This window comes from Corvus hawaiiensis, chromosome 29, assembly GCF_020740725.1.
Source record: "Corvus hawaiiensis isolate bCorHaw1 chromosome 29, bCorHaw1.pri.cur, whole genome shotgun sequence".
Classification (NCBI taxonomy): Eukaryota; Metazoa; Chordata; class Aves; order Passeriformes; family Corvidae; genus Corvus; species Corvus hawaiiensis.
Genome location: NC_063241.1, coordinates 3,210,953 through 3,231,318, shown reverse-complemented (window position 1 = coordinate 3,231,318; position 20,366 = coordinate 3,210,953). Strand labels below are relative to the sequence as shown.

At 61.2% G+C, this 20,366-nt stretch overlaps 2 protein-coding genes across 5 annotated transcripts; both read left to right on the top strand.

Moving 5' to 3' along the window:
* Nucleotides 1-17: 17 nt before the first annotated feature.
* TARS2 (threonyl-tRNA synthetase 2, mitochondrial) lies at nt 18-5,189 on the top strand. Its single transcript, XM_048288772.1, has 18 exons — nt 18-82; nt 229-446; nt 733-856; nt 954-1,075; nt 1,155-1,272; nt 1,522-1,583; nt 1,656-1,734; nt 1,848-1,991; nt 2,064-2,162; nt 2,441-2,607; nt 2,678-2,840; nt 2,911-3,048; nt 3,120-3,197; nt 3,283-3,383; nt 3,733-3,834; nt 4,180-4,252; nt 4,390-4,504; nt 4,965-5,189. Exons 1-18 carry the CDS (start codon nt 26-28, stop codon nt 5,111-5,113), a joined length of 2,109 nt encoding a protein of 702 aa, XP_048144729.1. The 5' UTR covers nt 18-25; the 3' UTR covers nt 5,114-5,189.
* A 182-nt stretch (nt 5,190-5,371) lies between these two features.
* CGN (cingulin) lies at nt 5,372-20,366 on the top strand. Of its 4 annotated transcripts, none has more exons than XM_048288771.1 (20): nt 5,372-5,458; nt 10,439-11,247; nt 11,373-11,464; nt 11,694-11,763; nt 12,240-12,337; nt 12,716-12,827; nt 13,138-13,329; nt 13,935-14,083; nt 14,322-14,463; nt 14,574-14,720; nt 15,113-15,319; nt 15,534-15,791; nt 16,233-16,403; nt 16,501-16,662; nt 17,192-17,281; nt 17,995-18,078; nt 18,754-18,872; nt 19,231-19,339; nt 19,605-19,768; nt 19,904-20,366. In XM_048288771.1, the coding sequence occupies exons 2-20, from the start codon at nt 10,447-10,449 to the stop codon at nt 20,025-20,027; spliced, it is 3,291 nt and encodes a 1,096-aa protein (XP_048144728.1). In that variant the 5' UTR covers nt 5,372-5,458; nt 10,439-10,446; the 3' UTR covers nt 20,028-20,366. The 4 variants fall into 4 exon arrangements, with proteins under 4 accessions (XP_048144728.1, XP_048144726.1, XP_048144725.1 ...); XM_048288769.1 differs by lacking the exon at nt 5,372-5,458 and adding an exon at nt 6,687-6,781; XM_048288768.1 differs by lacking the exon at nt 5,372-5,458 and adding an exon at nt 8,392-8,555.

Genomic DNA, 20,366 nt, shown 5'->3' with positions numbered 1-20,366 from the left:
CGGCGGAAGGGGCGGAGCGTCCGCCATGGCCGCGCGCGCGGGGCCGCGGCTGCTGCTGGCGGGAGCCCCGCGGCGGCACCGGGTGCGCTCGGGAGGGACCCCCGGGAGCCCCCGCCGCCCCAGGGGCACCCCGGCACCACCCCCGCCCCTTTCCCCCGCTCCCCAGGCCGCGCCGGCCACGTAACGCCCCGGGCGACCTGGTGACCCCCCGGTGATCCCCGTCCCCAGGTGTGCGGGCCGGACCCCGAGCGCCTCCGGCTCTTCCAGCGGCTGCGGGCGGCGGCGGCGGCGGAGCGGTGGGACGGGCCCGGGGATGGGGCCGGCGGCGGGGCCGGGGGCGGCCGCCTCCCGCCCGGGACCCCGATCCGCATCGCGCTGCCCGGCGGGCGCCGCCTGCCCGGCCGGGCCCTGCAAACCACCCCGTTCCAGGTGGCCACGGAGCTCGGGTACGGCCCAGGGGGTCCCCAGGGTGTCCCCACGGTCCCCGCAGTGTCCTGTCAAGGTTCCCAGGCCCTTTGAGGTGTCCCCACGAGGTCCGTAGGGTCCGCACCGTGTCCTCAATGTCCCCACAGAGTCCCCACGAGGTTCACGGGGTCTCCAGCGTGTCCCCCTGGTTCCCACTGTGGGGGATGGTCCCCATGATCCCCACAGGGTCCCCGCAGGGTTTACGGGGTCCCCACAGTATCTCCACGGAGTCTCTGGTGTCCCCAAGGGTCCCTGATGTCCCTGCAGGGCTGGCCTGGCGGAGGCAGCGCTGGTGGCCCGGGTGAACGGGACCCTCCAGGACCTGGACCGGCCGCTGGAATGTGACACCGACTTGGAGCTGCTCGACTTCTCCACGCCCGAGGGGCGGGAGGTGAGCCCGGGGGCCCGGGGTGCCGGACCTGCGCCCCGCTCCGCTCACAGCCCGCTGTGTCCCCTGTGTCCCCTCTGTGTCCCCCATGTCCCCTCAGGCTTTCTGGCGCTCCAGCGCCTGCGTCCTGGGGGCGGTGGCCGAGCAGTTTTTCGGGGCGACGCTTTGCAGCACCCGGGCCACCGAGGACGGCTTCTTCTGCGACGTGTACATGGGCAGCAGGTAGGACGGGGCACACGCGGTGCCCGCGGGGTCCCCGGCGTGTCCCCGGCGTGTCCCCAGCGTGCCCCCGTGCCCCCAGGACCGTGCAGAGCGTGGAGCTGCCGGCGCTGGAGGAGGCCTGTGCCACGTTCGCCCGTGCCCGACACCGCTTCGAGCGCCTCGAGGCCACCCGCCAGCAGCTGGCCGAGCTCCTCCAGGTGAGACCCCCCCCTCCCCAGAGCATCCCCTCCGCATCTCAGGATGGGGCATGGGAGGCCAGCCTGGGGACTGGTTTGGATCAACCAGGGTGATGCTCATCGGGACCGGTGTCACCCCCGTTTGGTGTTACCTGTGCCGCTGTCGCCGCCTTGGTCCTCCCCCCCAGCGTGGTGTCACTTCCCCCTCGGTGTCACCCCTTTAAGGCCACCGAGCCCACCGTCACCCACCTCTTTGTTGTCCTCTCTTAGCACAACAGATTCCAGCTGGAGCAGCTCGAGGAGGTGACATCCCCCACGGCCACAGTCTACAGGTGAGCACGGGGGACACTGGGGGGGCCGTGGGTCACCACAACTGTCCCCACATCCGTCCCTTCATCCCTCAGGTGCGGCCCCCTGCTCCAGCTCTGCCGCGGGCCCCTGCTCCGGCACACGGGGCTGATCGGAGCCCTGCGTGTGCTCACGGTGGGTGTCGGGTGGGGGTCCCGGTGCCCGGCCCCGCTGACGTCCCCCCCGTACAGCAGGTGCCGGGTGGGGGCCCCGTGCCCGGCCCCGCTGACGTCCCCCTGTGCCCGCAGAGCTCGGCTGCGCTGTGGGGGGGGGCCGGGGGCCGGTCACTCCAGCGCGTGGCCGCCGTGGCCTTCCCCAGCGCTCAGGAGCTGGAGCAGTGGGAGCGGGCGCAGGACGAGGCGGCCCAGCGGGACCACCGCCGCATCGGGAAGGTGAGCCCTGCCAGGGGCCGGGGGGTCCCCCACAGCCATGGGGACCCCCCGGTGACGCCCTCCCCGCTGCAGGACCAGGAGCTCTTCTTCTTCCACAAGTTCAGCCCTGGCAGCTGCTTCTTCCTGCCCCGCGGCGCCCACGTCTACAACGCCCTTGTGGAGTTCATCCGGGTGCGGCTTCCCCTGACCCCATCCCCCAGACCTCCCTGCACCCCGTCCCCACCACAGCTCGGCACCGCTGCGTCCCCCGTGACACCCAGACCCTGCCTGTGCCCCCCACAGACCCCACTGCACCCCGTCCCCTCACACCCAGACCCCTCTGCTCACAGTTGCCCCCCAGTTCCTGGCGTGCCCCAATGGCCACGGCTCTCGCCCCTGCCAGTCCCTGCTGCCCCCATGGCCGATGCTGTGGGGCTGAGCTGACGTCCTCCCCGTCCCTGTCCCCGCAGAGCGAGTACCGGGCAAGGGGCTTCAGCGAGGTGGTGACCCCCAACCTGTTCAGCCCCCAGCTCTGGGAGCTCTCGGGGCACTGGCAGCACTACAGCCCCCACATCTTCTCCGTCCCTGCCGCCTCTGAGACCCTCTCCCTTAAACCCATGAACTGCCCGGCCCACTGGTGAGTCACGAGGTCCTGGGGTGCCCATGGGGCTCCTGGGGGCTCTGCCTGTCTGTCTGTCCGTCCCCAGCCTGATGTTTGCCCACCGGCCGCGCTCCTGGCGGGAGCTGCCCTTGCGCCTGGCAGATTTTGGGGTCCTGCACCGCAACGAGCCCCCCGGGACCCTGACAGGGCTGACGCGGGTCCGGCGCTTCCAGCAGGATGATGCCCACATTTTCTGCACGCTGGAGCAGGTGCCCGTCCCCCTGACCCCTCCTGGCCCCCCAGAACGTATCACCTGCACCCCTGACACCCCTTTCCCAGCTGGAGAGCGAGATTGATTCCTCCCTGGATTTCATCCGGACTGTCTACGCCGTCCTGGGCTTTTCCTTCCGCCTGGCCCTGGCCACGCGTCCTGACGGATTCCTGGGGGACCCCGAAACTTGGGATCGCGCTGAGCAGGTGCGATGATGCCCCCCGTACCGTGCCCCCCTGCACTGTGCCCCGCTGACCCTCCCAACCCGCCCCTGCAGCAGCTGGAGCGGAGCCTGCAGAATTTCGGGCAGCCCTGGGAGCTGAGCCCGGGGGACGGCGCCTTCTATGGGCCCAAGGTGAGGGATTTTGGGGAGGGGGGATCCCCAAAGGGGGCAAACCAGGACCCTTCTGGAAGCGCCCCCTCCCCTTTATTCCCGACAGATCGATATCCAGATCCAGGATGCTCTGGGGCGGCAGCACCAGTGTGGCACCATCCAGCTGGATTTCCAGATGCCCGAGAGATTCGAGCTGGAATATGCCAGGTATTGGGAACGGGGCAGGATCGGGGCAGGAGGGCAGAACTGGGGGAGTTGTTGGGGGCAGGATTGGGCTGGAGTTCAGCATTGGTGTGGGGGGATCAGGATTTGGGCTGGGCGAGCAGGATTGGGATTGAGGAATGTCAGGATTGGGAGGGTAGAACTCAGGGTTGGGAGGGGGATCAGGATTGGGGTGGAGGGACAGAAATGGGGCCGGGGGGGTCAGGATTGGGGGGGGCAGACACGGGGCTGGGGAGTCTCAGGATTGGGGTGGGGAAGGCGGAACTGGGGATTTGGGCAGTGTCAGTATTGGGGCAAGGCCCCCGTGCCCCCCCTGACCCCCGTTTCCCCCCAGCCCGAGCGGGGGCCCGGCGCGGCCGGTGCTGGTCCATCGGGCCGTGCTGGGCTCCGTGGAGCGCATGGTGGCCGTGCTGGCCGAGAGCTGCGGCGGGCGATGGTGAGGGGGTCCCCACAAACACCCCACGCTCCCCCCAGTCCTTCAGACAACCCCCAGTCCCTGGGACACAATCCCCGGGGACGCCCCCGGTTCCCAGAAACACCCCGAGATGTTTGGGCCCCCTCATCCCCGGTGTCACTCCTGTCCCAGGGTGCCCCATCGTGGGACAGAGACTCCCTGGTTTTGGGGACACTCGATCCCCAGGACACCCTCTGGATCCCCGGGACCCCTCCGTGCTTGGGGCACCTCCATCCCGGGGACACCCCCGCAGCCCCTGCGGCACCCCCTCCCTGTGTGTTCCCCCTGTGCTCCCCAGTGACCCCCAGTGACCCTTGGTACCCCCAGGCCGCTCTGGCTGTCCCCACTGCAGGCTGTGGTCATCCCACAGACCCCTGAGGTCGAGGACTACGCCCGGGAGGTGAGTGTGTGACCCCGCCGTGCTCCCCCAGCACCCCCATCGTGTCCTCCCCTCCCCCTGTACCCCCCTATGACCCCCCGACCCCCGTCCCACCCCTCCATGTCCCCCCGCGCCCCTCGCTGACACCGGGGGATCAGGTGCAGGCGGTGCTGAGGAGGGGGGGCCTCATGGCCGACCTGGACGGAGACCCCGGGACCACCCTGGCACGGAAGATCCGCCGGGCCCAACTCGCCCACTACAACTTCCAGCTGGGTAAGGGTGGGGCATGGCCTGCAGACCCCCGGGAGCCCCCCGGACCCCCCCGGGAGTGGCTGCGTGCCCCCACCCCCATTGACATCCTGGGTCCCTCCTTTGGGAATCCCCTGGGACCCCCCAGCACCACTCTGAGACCCCCTCAGGAATCTGCCGAGACCCCTCCTGAGACCCCCCTGGGATTCCTGGAGCTCACTCCCCCCCTTGGGACCCCCCTGAGATCCATTCGGGAACTCCCCAGGGCCGTTTTAGGGACCCCCTGCCCAGGGCCCCTCTGACACCCCCATCCCCTCTGGGACCTCCTTTGAGCCCTCCGGGACTGCTCTGGGACCCCCCCGCAGACACTCCTGGGACCCCCCGTGTCCCCCGGGGGTGGGGGGGTTGCTGCGCTTGGGGGGTGCCGGTGCAGGCCGGGGGGCGCGGGGACCCCGAGCCGCCGCCGACGGCCGTGCCCCCGCAGTGGTGGGGCGGCGGGAGCGGGAGCGCGGCACCGTCAGCGTCCGGACCCGGGAGAACCGGCAGCTCGGCGAGCTGGAGCTGCCGCGGGTGCTGCGGCGGCTGCGGGAGCTGCGCGACGGCCGCGTCCCCGACGCCGAGCGGCGCTTCTGACCCCCCACAACCCCTTCTCGGGGGTCCCCGGCCCCCCCCCCGGGGCCCCCAACTCAATAAACTGCTGGGAAACGCGCTGGGTGCGGTGCGAGCTGAGGCTGGGGCAGCTCGGGGCACCTCACGGAGCCCTCGGTGCTCGGGGAGGGGGCAGCGCCCTGGGGACCCCCCAAACACGGGGCACCCTCCACCAGGACGCTTGGTTCTCCCCCGCCCCCAGATTGCCGCGTTCCGATTCCCGGGCGCTCATTCCCGGGTTTCCGTTCCCGCTCCCGGGCTCCCCCCCGGAGTTTGGGGCAAATTCCTCGGCGTGGGGAATTCGGGGTGAAATCCCGGCTGGAGTTTAGGGTGAGATCCGGGACTGAATTCGGGGTGAATTTCTCGGGATGGAATTTGGGGCGAGTTCCTCGGGATGGGGAAATTCGGGATGAGATCCGGGATGGAATCCGGGGCAAGCCCCTCCGGGATGAGGAATTCGGGTCGAACCCAGAGCGACCCCAAACCCCGCAGCGCTTTTGGGGTCCGGGGAATTGGGATCATTCCTCATTCCCGGTTATCCCGAGGCTTTTCCTCGCTCCCACCTGGGGAATTTTATCCAAAGGGCTCCGGTTTCAAGGGCTCGATTTCCTTGGAAACTGTAAATGGATCCCGGCGGTGACGCCGGGGGGACACGGCGGGGACACTTTGGGGCCGGCCGGGACCGGGATTTTGTTTTCCCTGGAAGCGGCTGGAACTGGATTTTCCTGGATTTGGGGTTGATGATTAACCCGGGAACGCTGCAGGGGCTGGGATGGAATTCTTGGAATTCAGCTCGGGAGGGAGCCTGGCGGGCGGCACCTGAGGGATGATCCTGATCTCAGATGGATGTTCCTGATCCTGATCCCAGATGGATACTCCTGTCCCGATCCCAAATGGTTATCCCTGTCCTGATCCCAAACGGAAATCCCTCTCCTGACCCCGATCCCAAATGGAAATCCCTCTCCCGAACCTGATCCCAAATGGATATCCCACTCCTGACCCTTTTTCCAGGTGCAAATCCCTCTCCCGCCCCATTTTCCGGGTGAAAATCCCACTCCCGACCCTTTTCCAGCTGAAAACCCCTCTCACAACCCCTTTTCCAGCAGGATATCCCTGTCCTGACCCTGATCCCAAATGAATATCGCCCTCCTGACCCTTTTTCCAGCTGGATACCCCTGTCCCGACCCTTATCCCGGGTGGAAATCCCTGTCCTGACCCTTATCCCAGATTGACACCCCTCTCCTGACCCTTTTTCCGTGTGCAGATCGCCCTCCCAACCCTTTCTCCAGCGGAAAATCCCACTCCCGACCCTTTTTCCAGCTGGAAATCTCTGTCCCGACCCTTTTTCCGTGTGCAGCTCCCACCCCCGCCCCCTTTTCCAGGTGAAAATCCCTTTCCCATCCCCCTGGGTCTCGTTGTCACCCGGTGCCACCCACTGTCACCCATTGTCACCCCGCCCCGGTCTCGGGTTTCGGCCCCGGCAGGAGCAGGAAAAGCAGGAAAAGCCGGTCCTGCAGCCGGGTACGGCTCCAAAATCCCGGACTTTGGCCCCAAACAGCGCCCGGGAGCGAACTCGGGGAGGAGCCGAGGGCGCAGAATTTTGGGAAAGATCCCAAATATCGCCTGGAGCCAAAGCCAGCCGGGCCGGAAGAGGTTTGGGATAATTTGGGATAGTTTGGAGCTCTATTTGGGCCTCATGGACTCGGGAATGGGGCAGAATTTTGGGAAAACCTTGCTGGGAACATCCTAAATGGGGCCAGGAGCCAAACCCAGCTATTTTGGGAATGCTTTGGGATAACCCAGCTTTTTTCTCTCCCTTTTCTGGGGTTGAGGAGCTCGATTTGGGAAAATTTGGATTCCTAAATGGTGCCAGGAGCCAAAATCAGCCGGGCTGGAAGAGGTTTGGGATAATTTGGGATAATTTGGAGCTCGATTTGGGAAAATTTATATTCCTAAGTATTGCCAGGATCCAAACGCAGCTATTTTGGGAATTCTTTGGGATAATCCAGCATTTTTTCCTCCCTTTTCTGGGACCGACCAGCTCGATTTTGACCTCAGGGCCTCCCTCCCTCCATCCCCGAAATCCCGGTGCTGAAATTCCCTGCGTGACCCGAGGAGGAGGAAAAAAATCCTGGAAAAGGAGGCTGGAAAAGCAGCTCCAGCTTCCCCCCCCCCCCGCCCTCCCTGTTTTCCAGCCGCTCTGGGAATTGCAAAACAACTTTTTCTGGGTTGCGCCGGAGGCACAAAAGGCTCTTTGTGCCTCGCCCCGGGCGCCGCTGGCTCCCGGCCACCCCGAAATTCCCGAAACTCCGCCGTTCCAGAGGGGCCGGGACAGCCTCTCCCGACCCCATCCCCGTCCCCCGGGTGGGATCCAGGGGGTTTTTTTGGTCACCCTCCTGGATAATTCCCATTATTTGGGTTGGTTTTAGCCCCGAAATTCCCTTTCCCTGCTTTTTTCCATGCGGTTTTCCGGTGAAATCCCTTTTTCCTCGGGCGGCTTTTCCAGCCTGGAATGTGGGGCGGCTCCTGGAGCTGGAGCTTTTCCAGGAGGAGGGAGGAATTCCTGGGAGATTTCCCAGCCAGGGCCTGGCTCACCTGAGGCCCTTCCCGAATTCCCAAATCCCACCGGGAACATCCCAAAAGCGGTTGGGAAGAGCAGATCCTGTCCGGGATTCCTCATTTTGGGAAGATCAAATTCTCTCCCGGGTTTCTTATCCCGGAAAATGAAATCCCCTCCCGGGATTCTGGAAGAGCAAATCCTCTCCTGTATTTCTCGTTTTGGGAGAAATCCCGTCCCAGATTTCTATTTTGGGGAAAATCCTCTCCTGGATTTCTCATTTTGGGAAAATCCAACCCTCTGCCGGACTTCTGGAAGAGCAAATCGTCTCCCGGGTTTCTCAATTTAGGAAAATCAAATCCTCTCCTGGATTTCTTATCCTGGGAAAAATGAAATAATCTCCCAGGTTTCTGGAAAATCAAATCCTCTCCCGCATTTTTCTCATCCTAGGAAAACCAAATCCTCTCCCGGGTTTCTGGAAGAGCAAATCCTCTCCTGGCTTTCCCAGTTTAGGAAAATCCAATCCTGTCCCGGTTTTCCCATCCCGGGAATACCAACCCCCTTCCCGGCCGGCTCCGGGGCCATCTGGGATCGCTCCCGGCCTCATTCCCAACCTCCTCCCACCCCGTGGATTCTCCACCTGCTCCATTCCCGTGCCAGGCCGGGATCTGGATTGGGCCCTTCCCGGTTCCCGGTCCCCTTGCCGGTGTCCCGGTCGCCCCCTCGCCCATCCAAAGGTCTCCCCGAGCCCGGAGTTCCCATCGGGATCGCGCTCCCCGCCCCAGCCTCGTCACTCGCTGCCCTTTGGCCACCTGGAAAATTCCCAATTTTCTGCCGGCGCCGCTTCCCTGAGCTCCATTTCCCGCTCAGGTTGGTTCCTGCTTTTCCAGACCCCCATTCCCGAGGATTTAGGGATTCAGGGATTTTGGAATTTGGGGATTCAGGGATTTGGGGATTTAGGGATTCGGGTTGGTGGCAGTTCCTGATCTCCGTGGGGGACACGGGACAGGGATAGTGGGATCAGGACACGGGAATTCCTCTCCTGGGACCCTTCCCCTGCAATTCCAGGGATTTCTGGGGTTTGTGGTGATTCCAGAGGGGCAGCAGGATGGCATTTGGGGATTTAGGGATTTAGGGATTCGGGAATGGCTCAGGCTGGTGGCAGTTTCTGATCTCTTTAAGGCACACGGGACAGGGATAATGGGATTAGGGAATGGGAATTCCGCTCCCGGGATCCTTCCCCTGCAGTTCCAGGGATTTGTGGGGTTTGTGGTGATCTCAGAGGGGCTCTCCCGGGGCTTGGGGCCAGGGAATGGGAGCAGTGGGAATTTGGCAAGGACGGGGATCCCAAACTGCTCGTCCGGCCCGGCTCCAGGCCAAATCCCTCCGGATCCCTGGGAAAAGCTGCATCCCACAGGATTCCGGGGTTGTGGGATCTCCCTGGGCTCGGCACGGGCTCGGGGTGATGGGAGGATGTGGGATCCTGGCCGTGTGCCGGGATCCTTGCGCAGGGATCCCATCCCTGGGCAGGGATCCCATCCCATCTGCACTGGGATCCCTCTTTTCCATCCCCATCCCCGTTTTGGGATCCCATCCCGATTCTGGGATCCCTCTTTTGCACCCCATCCCTCCTCCCCGCCCCCTTCTCCCACCCGGGATCAATTCTCCGCCCCAAGCCGCGCTCTGCGCTTTCCCTTTGGGATTTCTGGGATTTTCCCGGCGCTCCGGACCCATCCCCGCATCCCAAAATCCCCAAATCCCAGGAAACATCCCAAAATCCACCCCGCCCCGGGGACCCCCTTTGGGACCCGCGCGGCTCCCGCAGCTCCTCGCGTCATTCCCGATTTATTCCCAGCCGCCGCTGCTCCCGGAAAAACCGGGATTTGGGGCGGAACCGCGGCTTTTCCATCCCCAAATCCCCCCACGCCACATTCCCGGTGCTTCCAGAGGATCCCTGGGATCGGGGAGGGGGAGGTTCCATCCTGGGGCTGCTCCCAAAATGTCACCGCTCATCTGATGCCGAGGGAAAAACCGGGAAAACCGGGGAAACCCGGGGAAAAAACCGAGGAAAACCGGGGGAAAAAACGGGGAAAACCGGGGAAAAAACCGAGGAAAACCCGGAAAAAACGGGGGAAACCGGGAAAAATGGGGAAAAAAGGCAGCGGGAGCCGAGCCCGCGGCTCTGCGGCAGCGCAGGGGAGGCTCCGCTGCGGCCGGGGGGAGCGGGGGGGGATTTTCGCCGTCCCCGATGTCCCCTCCCCGCTCCGGGAGCAGCGGGGCGATGCCGGCGCTGGCGCTGCCGCCGCTGTGCCCTGTCCTGTGCCAGCCTGGGCTGTCCTGTGCCAGCCTGGGCTGTCCTGTGCCACCCTGGGCGCGCCGCAGCGCTGGCACCGCGCGTCTCTGGCTCGCGTCCCTCCGGCACAGCGCTGCTGTGGGCATTTTAGGCTTCGATTTCCTCAATTTTTCCCAATTTCCACCCCTTTTTCCAGCCCGGGGCTGTCCTGGGCACGCCGCAGAACTGGCACCGCGCGTCCTCTGGCTCCCGTCCCTCCGGCACAGCTCTGCCGGGGTTTTGGGGATCATTTCCCCTAATTTTTCCTGATTTTCCCAATTTTTTCCAGCCCGGGGCTGTCCTGGGCACGCCGCAGCGCTGGCACCGCGCGTCCTCTGGCTCGCGTCCCTCTATCAAAGCGCTGCCGGGATTTCGGGGATCATTTCCCCTAATTCTCCCTAATTTTCCCCAATTTTTCCAGCCCAGGCCATGGCGGACAAACCCGTGGATTACGGCGTCCAGATCCGCTTCATCAACGACCTCCAGGAGCCGCGGCGACCCCCGAGACCCCCGCGGGGCAAGGGTGGCACCTACGGGGTGGCCGTGCGGGTCCAGGGCATCGCCGGGCAGCCCTTCGTGGTCCTCAACAGCGGCGACAAAGGCGGCGACTCTTTCGGGGTGCAGATCAAAAGCGACGCCCCCTTCCCGACCCCGCCGGGACCCCCCGGGAGCGGCGGATCCGATTCGGAGCTTCCCGAAAATCCCTACGGGGGGAGGCGGCCCCGGCGCGGCTCCGGCGGCAGCGAGGAGGGGGAAATTCCCGGGGGCTCCCGGAGGGTCCCCAGATCCTCGGGTGAGGAGCTCCTGAGTGTCCCCAAACCCTCGGCGGAGGAGCTGCGGAGATCCCAATCCCACGGGGACCTTCCCGGTGCCACCGCGGCTTCTCCCAGCGGGATCCCGCGCGCCCAGAGTGGGAAAAACTTTGGAAAACGGGACGAGGAAGGCACCAAGGAGCCGGGGGACCCGGGGGAGGTGGACACGGAGCCGCTGTCCTCGGTGGATTCCCTGATCAGCAAATTCGACGGGAATTTGCCCCGGGGGCGAGCGGCGAGGAGGAGCCGCGGCCCCGCCGCTTCCCAAAGGAAGCGCTCGCAGAGCCTGGATGCGCCGAAATCCCGGGAATCCAGCGGGGCCCGGCCCCAAGTCCCCCAAATTCCCACCGGGAGCGAGGCGGGAATGCGGGGACGGAGAGAGTTTGGGAGTGCGGAGCAGCAGAGCGTGGAGCTGCAGGTATTTGGGGGGAATCCTACAAAATTCCTATAATTTTTTTTTTTTCCTATAACATTGGGGGGGTTTTCCCCATAAAATTGGTTTTTTTCCCCGGCTGCAATGGGGTTTTTATTCTTTCTTGGAAGCTCAAATCCACCCCGGATTTGCTGCGGGATCAGCGGGAATTGGGCGGCAGCGAGAACCCCAAGGAGCTCATTTACAGCATCCTGAAGGAGGGGTGAGGCCCTAAAACCCCCCTAAAACCCCCCTAAAACCCCCCTAAAATCCCCCTAAACCCTCCATGAGCATCCCATAATTCCCAACCCTTTTCCCAAAGCTTCCCTGGGATTTTATGGGGTGTTTTAGGAATGTTCCCAAATCCAGGATTTGGGGAATTCAGCAGCAATTCCCACTCCTTCCATGACCCAGTTCCCAAATATTTTCCCCCAAATCCAACCCCAAACCAGGAGCACCGAGAGCGAAATTTCCCTGAAGAGGAAAACCTCGCAGCTGCTGGAAAAATTCCAGGAGCTGGCGGTGAGCGGGAGAATTCCCGGGGCTTGGGGGATCCCAAAAGTCCCAGGAATTGGGATGGGCTTGGGATGGGTTTGGGATGGATTTGGGAGAGATACGGGATGGATTTGGGGTGGATTTGGGGTGAATTTGGGGTGGATTTGGGGTGAATTTGGGGTGGATTTGGGGTGGATTTGGGGTGAATTTGGGATGGATTTGGGATGGATTTGGGATGGATTTGGGGTGGATTTGGGGTGGATTTGGGGTGGATTTGGGATGGATTTGGGGTGGATTTGGGATGGATTTGGGATCCCAAATCCCATCCCTGAGGGAGTGAGGAGCAGATCTCTTCTTTCCCGTTTTTTTGGGATCAGTGATCCCAAATCCCTCATTTATGGGAAATGCTGGGGTGCCCTTCTGGGCTGGATTTGGGATTTTCGGGCGGGATGTCCCCAACGTCCCCAATGTCCCCAACGTCCCCAATGTCCCCGATCTCCCAGAATTCCGTCGGGGCTCCGGAATCGCCGCAATCCCAAATCCAGCGGCTCCGGGGGGCTCTGGAGAGGAAATCCCAGGAGCTGCAGCGAAGCTTGGCCGAGTAATTGGGGTCCCTTAAAGGGTTGGGGACATCTCTGGGGTGGCCCTTTGGGGGGTTGGGGTCACCGTGGGACCCCCGTTGTCCCTTCGGGATGGCCCTAAGTGGTCAGGGATGGGGCTGACCCCATAAACCGCCCTATAACTCCCACAGCCCCTACAGATCACAAAGCCGCCCCCACAATCCCCTTAACCCTCAAAGACCCCATAACCGCCCCTAATCCCCCCTAAGCCCCAAAAACCCTCTAGAACCCCAAAAATCACCCCAATGCCCCCAAAGACTCCCCCATACACCCCCGAAATCCCCTCATAACCCTAAAAAACCTCAAAGGCTCCCCCCCCCCCCCCCCCCCCCCCCCCATTAACCCTTTATTTCCCGCAGGCTGAGCGAGCTGAGATCCTCCAAGGAGGAGCTGGAGGAGCGGCTGGGCCACCTCGAGGGGCAGCTCCACCTCGACCCCAAAACCCACCCCGACACCCAGAGCCTCTACCAGGTGCCTCCAAAACCCTAAAACACCTACTTAAAACGCTAAAAACCCCCAAAGCCTCTAAAAACCCCCGTAAAACCCCTCGAAACCTCCTAAAAATGCTAAACCCCCACCAAAAAACCCCTAAAACCCCTAAGAACCTCCCCAAACCCCATAAAAACGCTCAGAACCACCCCACAACCCCCTAAAATCCCCCCCAAACCCCCTCAAAACCTCCGCCGACCCTCCCCATACGCCCCCGTAGCCACCCCAATTCCCCCGAAGCGGCCCCAAAAGGCCCCCACGTGCCCCGACGCGGCTTTTCCGGCGTTCCCAGGAGCTGCTGGAATCGCGGCAGGAGCTGGAGGAGGTTCTGGGCTCGCGGCGGCGCCAGGAGCGGGAGCTGGCGGCGCTCAAAGGGGCCCTCAAGGACGAGGTGGCCGCGCACGACCGGGAGCTGGAGCAGCTGCGGCTGCAGTGCCAGGGGGACCTGGAGCGGCTCCGGAGGGGCCTGGAGGAGGCCTCGGAGGTCGGGAATTCCGGGATGGGTGCTGGGGTGCCAGAATTCCCGGTTTAAGGGGTTCCGAGCTGGGTTTGGGGTCATCGTCCCGCTCCAAATTCGTCCCGTTGGGGAATCACAATTCCGGCCCCATTTCTGCAGGATTTGGGCCCTGGAAAGGGTCCTGGTGTCCCAAAATTCCTGGCTGAAGGAATTCTGAGGGTCCTGGGCTCCCAAAATTCCCACTTTCGGTGGTCCTGAGGTGGATTTTTTGGGGTCCCACTCCCAGGGATGCTTTTCCCAGGAATTCCCACCCCTCTGGCTGCAACCAGCGGGTAAAATGGGAGTTTTTCCCATTTTTCCATCTGGGAATTATCCCAGGAACAGGGCTTTTCCCGGGGTTTTCTCCCCATTCCAGAGGGGCTTTTCCCGGGGTTTTCCCCCTCATTCCAGAGTGGTTTTCCCCAGCTTTTTCCCGTATTCCAAAGGGTTTTTCCCAGTGTTTTTCCCCATTCCAGAGGGGAAAATATCAGGAAAAGCCCCTCTGGAGATTCCGTGGGATCAGCACTGATTTCGTGCATATTTTGGGTGGAATTCCCTGAGAATTTTTTTGGGATCTCATCACTTCCGTGCAGGAAAAATCCAGCCTGGAGTCGGAGCGGGAAAAGTTGGGAACTCTGGTGCGGAACCTGCAGCGGGAGCTGGAGGAGAGCGCGGAGGAGACGGAGCACTGGCGGGAACTGTCCCAGAAAAACAAGGAAGAGCTTCGGAATTCCAAGCAGGAGTGAGTCCTGGAGCTCCAGGAGCTCCGAATTTGGGGATTTTCCAGGATTTTCCACCCCAAATCCCAAAAAACCCAGGGGATGGGGCGGGATCTGGAGCTCTGGAAGGTTTGGAAAGCTCCAAATTTTGGGATTCTCTGGGATTTTCCACTCTAAATCCCAATAAAATGGGGTTGGGGCTCTGGGATCTGGGATTGGGATTTTGGGATAAAGGGGATTTCGGGGGTTTTTGGGATCCAGGCTGCTCCAGGCAAAGCTGGAGCGGGAGGAATTCGAGGAGGAGCTCCGGGAACTCCGGGAACGCTTCCAGGCCACTCGGGAAGATTTGGATCAAGCTCGGAGCTGCGCCGCGGATCCCAAAGAGCTGGAGGCGCTCCGGAAGGTGGGAGAAATCTGGGATTTTTTCCTCAAAATTCAGGATTTTTCCCCCGAGGATTTGGGATTTTTTCCCCCAAAATTCAGGATTTTTTTCCCACCTCTCTGCCATCCCAGGAGCTGCGGGAAGCGCGGGAGGAGCTGGAGAAGGAGCGGGAGCTCCGGGCATCCCTGCGGGATGAGGTTTCCAACCAGGAGCTGGAGCTGGAGAGGCTCCGGAAGGATCTGGAGAAGCTCCAGGAGGAGCGGGATGAGGCCGCCAGGGTGAGGGGTGGGCACAGGGAAGGGATTCCCGGGGTGGGATTCGTGGGAATCGGGAATTTGGGGCCCTGGGGGTGCTCGTTGTGGGGTCAGCCCAAACTATCCCAAAAAAATCCCAGAAAATCTCCCAAAACTCCCACAAAAATCCCTAAAACCCCTCTGGATCCACCTGCTGTGGGCTCATCCCAACGGATCCAGCCCCAAACCCTCTGGATCGACTCTACATCCCAATGGATGCAGCCCCAAATTTTCCCCCAAAAATCCCTGAAAAATCCCACCAAAATCTCCCAAAAATCCCTCCCAAAATCCACCCCCCAAAGGCTCCTAAATCTCCTAAAAATCCCACAGAAATTCCCACAAAAATCCCCAAATCCCTCTGGCTGTGCCCCCCCCAGGCCCGGCTCTCCCTGGAATCGGCGCGGGAGGCGTCGGAGCAGGCGCGGAAGGTTCTGGAATCGCGGCTGGGGGAGCTGCGGGAGCAGCACGAGGAGCTGGGCCGGGAATTCCAGGGCCTGGAATCGCAGCTGAAGGAATCCGAGCGCCGCGGGGAAAACTGGGAAGGGGCCCAGGCCCGGCTCCGGGAGAAGGTGGCCAAACTGGAGGTACCAGGATTGTCCCGGAAATCCCACAGATCCCTTTGGATCCACCCGCCACGGTCTCATCCCGATGAATCCAACCCCAAACCCTCTGGATCTGCTCATCCCAATGGACACAGCCCGAATTTTCCCCTAAAATCCCCTGGATCCGCCCATCCCGAGGGATCCAACCCCAAACCATCCCCCAAAGCCCCCGGCCCCAGCGGCTCCCTCTCCGCAGGCCGAGCGCCGGCGCCTGGAGGAGTCGCTGGGCGAATCCCAGGAGCGGGAGCAGGACCTGCGCTTATCCCAGAGATCCCTGGAGGCGCGGCTGGAGGAGGCGGAGCGGGGCCGGGCGCGGCTGGAGCGGGAGCTGCGGGATGCGGGATCGGCGCTCCGGGACGAGCAGCTCCAGCGGGAGCAGCTCCGGCGCTCCAAGGCCGAGCTGGAGGAGCAGAAGCGGCTCCTGGATCGCTCCACGGAAAAGCTCAACAAGGAGGTTCGGGAAGAGATTCCGGGGCTTTTTGCCGTGGAATTCTGGGGGTTTTCATGGAATTCTGGGGTTTCCCCATCCTGAAATCTCCGGTTTGTGGGATATCAAGTGCCGGGACACCTGGGATTGGGATCTCTGCGATTCCCCGGTTGGGTTTGGGGAGAAATCCAGGATTTCGGGCCTGGATTTGGGATTTTGGGCCTGGATTTGGTTTTTCAACACCTGGAATGGGAATCTCCAAGATCCCTCTTTGGATTCGGGCACGGATCCAGAATTCCAGGCAGAGCCATTTGGGATTTACCCTTCCCAAAATCCTGGAAAACTCCATAAAACCCCGGGATCACCATCCCTGATATCCCAGACCCCAATCCCATTTTTTGGGATCATCCAGGCCGTTCCCTCCATCCTATAAAATTCCCAATCCCCAAATTCCCGTTTTCCTGGCAGCTGGAGCAGATGGCGGCGGAATCCCAGAGCTCCCTGGCCGCGCTCCGATCCCAGCTGGAGGAATTAAAGGAAAAATCCCGGCGGGAACTCACGGATTCCCAAAAAATGGCCAAGGACCGCGGCACCGAGGTGGAAAAAATCCAACAAAACCTCGGGAAGCTCCAGGATGAGGTTTGTTGGGAATCAGACCCACTTTTTCCATGAGTTCTGAGAATTTTCGGGAAAAATCCAGCTGGGAATTTTTGGGGAATTCCCATTTTTCCCGCAGGTTTCCCGGCTCAAGCAGGCGCTCCAGGAAAACCAGGAAGAGCGGGATCAAATCCTCCTGGATAAGGAGCTGCTGCTCCAGAGGCTCCAGAACCTGGAGCAGGAGCTGGAAAACCGGAAGCGATCCCAGGACGAGCGAGCCCGGCATTCCAAGGCGCTGGAGGTGGGAATTCCCGAAAAATTCCCGGGAAAAATTCCCCAAAAATTCCCTTGCAGTGCTGGGGATGGACACGGAGGGGCAGAGCGGGGCCGGCATTCCCAGGGCCGGGAAAAGCCGGGATGGGGCTGCATTCCCGAAGGTTTTTAGGGTCTGGGGGTTCCCGGTGTTTCCCCGCATTCCAATGGATTTTTTCCCGGTGTATTCCTGCATTTCCAGAGCGGCTTTTCCCGGCTTTTTCCCATATTCCACAGGGTTTTTTCCCATTTTTTTCCCATATTCCAGAGGGGTTTTTCCCGGTGTTTTCCCCCCATTCCAAAGGGTTGTTCCCCCATGGATTGGTGGGAGCTGCCCTGTCCCACATCCCAACACCCCCCAAATCCCAGGACCGTTCCCAGATTTTTCCCAGGATTAAACCACTTTTCCCACAAATCCCTTTCCCTCCGGAATTCCAGGATGTTCCCTCTCCACCCCCTCATTCCCTCGGGATGCCCAAGCCCCAATCCGCCCCTTTCCCATCCCGAATTCCCGGCAGGACAAATCCAAGCGCCTGGAATTGGAGCTGGACGAGGAGCGGAGCTCGGTGGAGCTGCTGACGGAGCGAGTGAACCGGAGCCGGGATCAGGTAAATGCTGGGAATTCCAGGAATTCTCATCCCGGGAAAAGTCGGATCCTCTGGGAATTCCAACCCCGTTAATGAATCCTCAAGGATCCATCCAAAAATTCCAGTCGGGAATGGTCAGTTGGGCGGGAATGGGGACTGGAACAGGTTGGGAAAGGGGAAAAAAGATTCCCAAAAGAAATTCCCAGGAATTTTTTGTTTGGGCAGGAATTCGGGGATTAAATCCTGACAGACTCCAGGCTCTTCCCAACCTTTATTCCCTACTTTTTCCCAAAAATTCTGAGGCATAAAATGGGTCCTTTTCCCATTTTTCCATCCGGGAATCACCCCAGGAATGCTTTTCCCGGAAATTCCCACCCCTGAGGCCGTGACCAGGGCATAAAATGGGAATCTTCCCAGATTTTCCTGTTTTTCCAGCTGGGAATCACCCCAGGGGATCCTTTTCCTACAAATCCCAGAGCATCCCTGCGGATCCAACCCCATTCCCGAAATCCCAGTTCCACCAGTTTAACCCCTCCACTGGAAAACCCAATCCCAGCTTCCCTGGAATTTTTTTTGGGAATGACCCCAAATTCCTCCTTTTTGTGGGGGTTTGGAGTTACCAATTACCGTGGGGTCGGGAATTTTGGGATGCGCTGGATCCCGGTGTTTCGGGGTGAGGAAAATCCATGGAAAATCCATGGAAAATCCAGAATTTTCCGTGTCCTCATTCCCAGATCGACCAACTCCGGGCGGAGCTGCTCCAGGAACGCTCGAGCCGCCAGGACCTGGAATGTGACAAATCCTCCTTGGAGCGCCAGGTGCGGAAAATCCCGGGAAAAGCCACGGATCCAGCCCCAAATCCCGGCGGGAATGGCCCAGAGGGATCCTTGATTCCATAAGGAACTCCAGGAAAAGCATCCCCGGGAATGGAATCAGGATTCCGAGGAGTTTTCCTGCTTTTCCTGCTTTTCCTTCTCCTTTCCAAAATTCCCAATCCCGATTTTTGGGGCTCTCTGCCCTTTCCCAGGGCTTTTCCCACAGAATTCCCACTTTTCCCAGCGCTTCCCCACCCCTTCTCCTGCCAGGACTCACCTTCCCAATCCGTCATTCCCTAAGGAGCCAAACGTTTTGGGATCCAGCCTCTCTGGAGCCATTCCCATTCCCACTGGAATTCCAAGAAAAACACAGAGGAGTTGGCACTGATTCGTGGGGATTTTTTTGGGGAATTTTTTGGGATTTAAGAGCTGAAATCCACGGGATTTGCAGGGATGAGGATCCCAGCGCAGGAAAATGGCGTCGATCCCGATAAATCCCAGAATTCCCAGTTTATCCCAGTTAATTCCCATTACACAACCCCGGCTCCTCCTTGGAAAACCCTTCCTGACTCACGCGTTACATAAGGAATTCCTGGAATTCCCCGCCCTCCCCTTTGGGAAACTCGGAAAAAATGGGGAAAAAGCCGGGATAATCGGGGTTTTTTTGGGAATTCCCAGAATAAGGAGCTGAAGAACCGGCTGGCCGCTTCCGAGGGGCAGCAGAGGCCCGGGAGCAGCGTTTCCCAGCTGGAATCGCAGCTGGAAGAGCTCCGGGATCAGCTCCAGGTGGAGGAAAGGTACCGGATCCCAAATCCCAAACCCCAAACCCCAAATCCCAAATCCGGGGGGTTTTTTGGGGGCGGTTTCCCCCGGAATGGTTTAAAAGTTGTTGGGGTTTTAATTCCATGGGAAAAGGGAGATTTCTGGTGGTTTGGGGTGGTGCAGCTTGGATTTGGGAGGCGTCCATGGAATAACCTGGGCCAGGCTCCGGGATTTATCCCAAAGATCCCATTAAAGCAGCCCAGGGAATCCTGGACTGGTTTGGGATGGAAAAGATCCCTACAGATCCAAGGGCAGGGACAGCTCCCACCATCCCAGGCGGCTCCAAAGGACGGGAAGTCCACGGAATCCCCTCTCCCACCCCATTTGCCGTAGGGAAAAGAACGTCCTGCTCTCCTCCAACCGGAAGCTGGAGCGGAAAATCAAGGAATTGTCGATCCAGATCGACGACGAGCGGCAGAGCAGCAGCAACCAGAAGGACCAGGTGGGTCGGGAATCCCCCCCAGAGCTTCCAGGGATGGCAAATCCATGGAATAACCCGGGCCAGGGTCCGGGATTTATCCCTAAAATCCCATCTGAGCCAGCCCTGGGGATCCCGGAATGGTTTGGGATGGAAAGGAACCTTAAACCCCATCCAGTGCCACCCCAATTCCAAGGGCGGGGACACCTCCCCCATCCCAGGCTGCTCCAGCCTGGCCTGGGGCACGGCCAGGGCCCCATTCCCAATCCCAAATCCCTGGAATTCCCAGCTGAGCCTGCGCGTGAAGGCCCTGAAGCGCCAGGTGGACGAGGCCGAGGAGGAAATCGAGCGCTTGGAAAATTCCCGGAAAAAAACCCAGCGGGAGCTGGAGGAGCAGCACGAGCTCAACGAGCAGCTCCAGCAGCGCCTGAAATCCCTGGAAAAGGAGGCCTGGTAAGGAAAATTCCTGCCTGGAAAAGCCCGGAACCCATGGAGAAGGTCCCAAATCCATGGGAAAGCTCTGGAATCCATGGGAAAGCTCTGGAATCCGTGGGAGATCGAGGGCTGAGGGGGTTTTCCCGTGCGCAGGCGCAGAGCCGTGGATTCCGCGCTCCAGGACGAGCGGCTGAGCTCGGATGAGGAATTCGGCTCCGGCCCCTCGGCCATCGCCTCCCTGCTCAACGAGGCCAACCTGCAGACCAGCTCCTGCTGATTCCTGGGAATTCTGGCGGCGGCAGCACCGGGATCGGGTCCGGGATTGGTGCCGACCTGGGATCAGCTCTGGGGGCAGCCCTGGAATTCCAGCCGGATCAGTCCTGGGATGCGGCTGCTCCCTGGGAAAAAATTCCCAAAGCGAGGGCATGAAGGAAGACGGGGCGGGACCCCCTTGGGGACACTTTGGGGACACTTTGGTCCCCTCCAGGCGGTGGCTCTGGAGGCTCCGAGGTCCCCATGGGAATCCAGGGATTTCCCGGCTCCGGGGATTTTTATTTCCAACCCCCCCTTGGCCTCCTCCCGGAGCTGTTGGAATAAAATCCAGCGGTTTAAAGGC

Bases quoted from the DNA above. Each gene is read 5' to 3' on its own strand.
- TARS2 (XM_048288772.1), top strand. From the start codon at position 26: ATGGCCGCGCGCGCGGGGCCGCGGCTGCTGCTGGCGGGAGCCCCGCGG. The intron at 857-953 runs GTGAGCCCGGGG...ATGTCCCCTCAG, and splicing joins CCACGCCCGAGGGGCGGGAG to GCTTTCTGGCGCTCCAGCGC. The intron at 1,273-1,521 runs GTGAGACCCCCC...GTCCTCTCTTAG, and splicing joins AGCTGGCCGAGCTCCTCCAG to CACAACAGATTCCAGCTGGA.
- CGN (XM_048288767.1), top strand. From the start codon at position 9,702: ATGCCGAGGGAAAAACCGGGAAAACCGGGGAAACCCGGGGAAAAAACC. The intron at 12,338-12,715 runs GTAATTGGGGTC...TATTTCCCGCAG, and splicing joins CTGCAGCGAAGCTTGGCCGA to GCTGAGCGAGCTGAGATCCT. The intron at 13,330-13,934 runs GTCGGGAATTCC...ACTTCCGTGCAG, and splicing joins GCCTGGAGGAGGCCTCGGAG to GAAAAATCCAGCCTGGAGTC.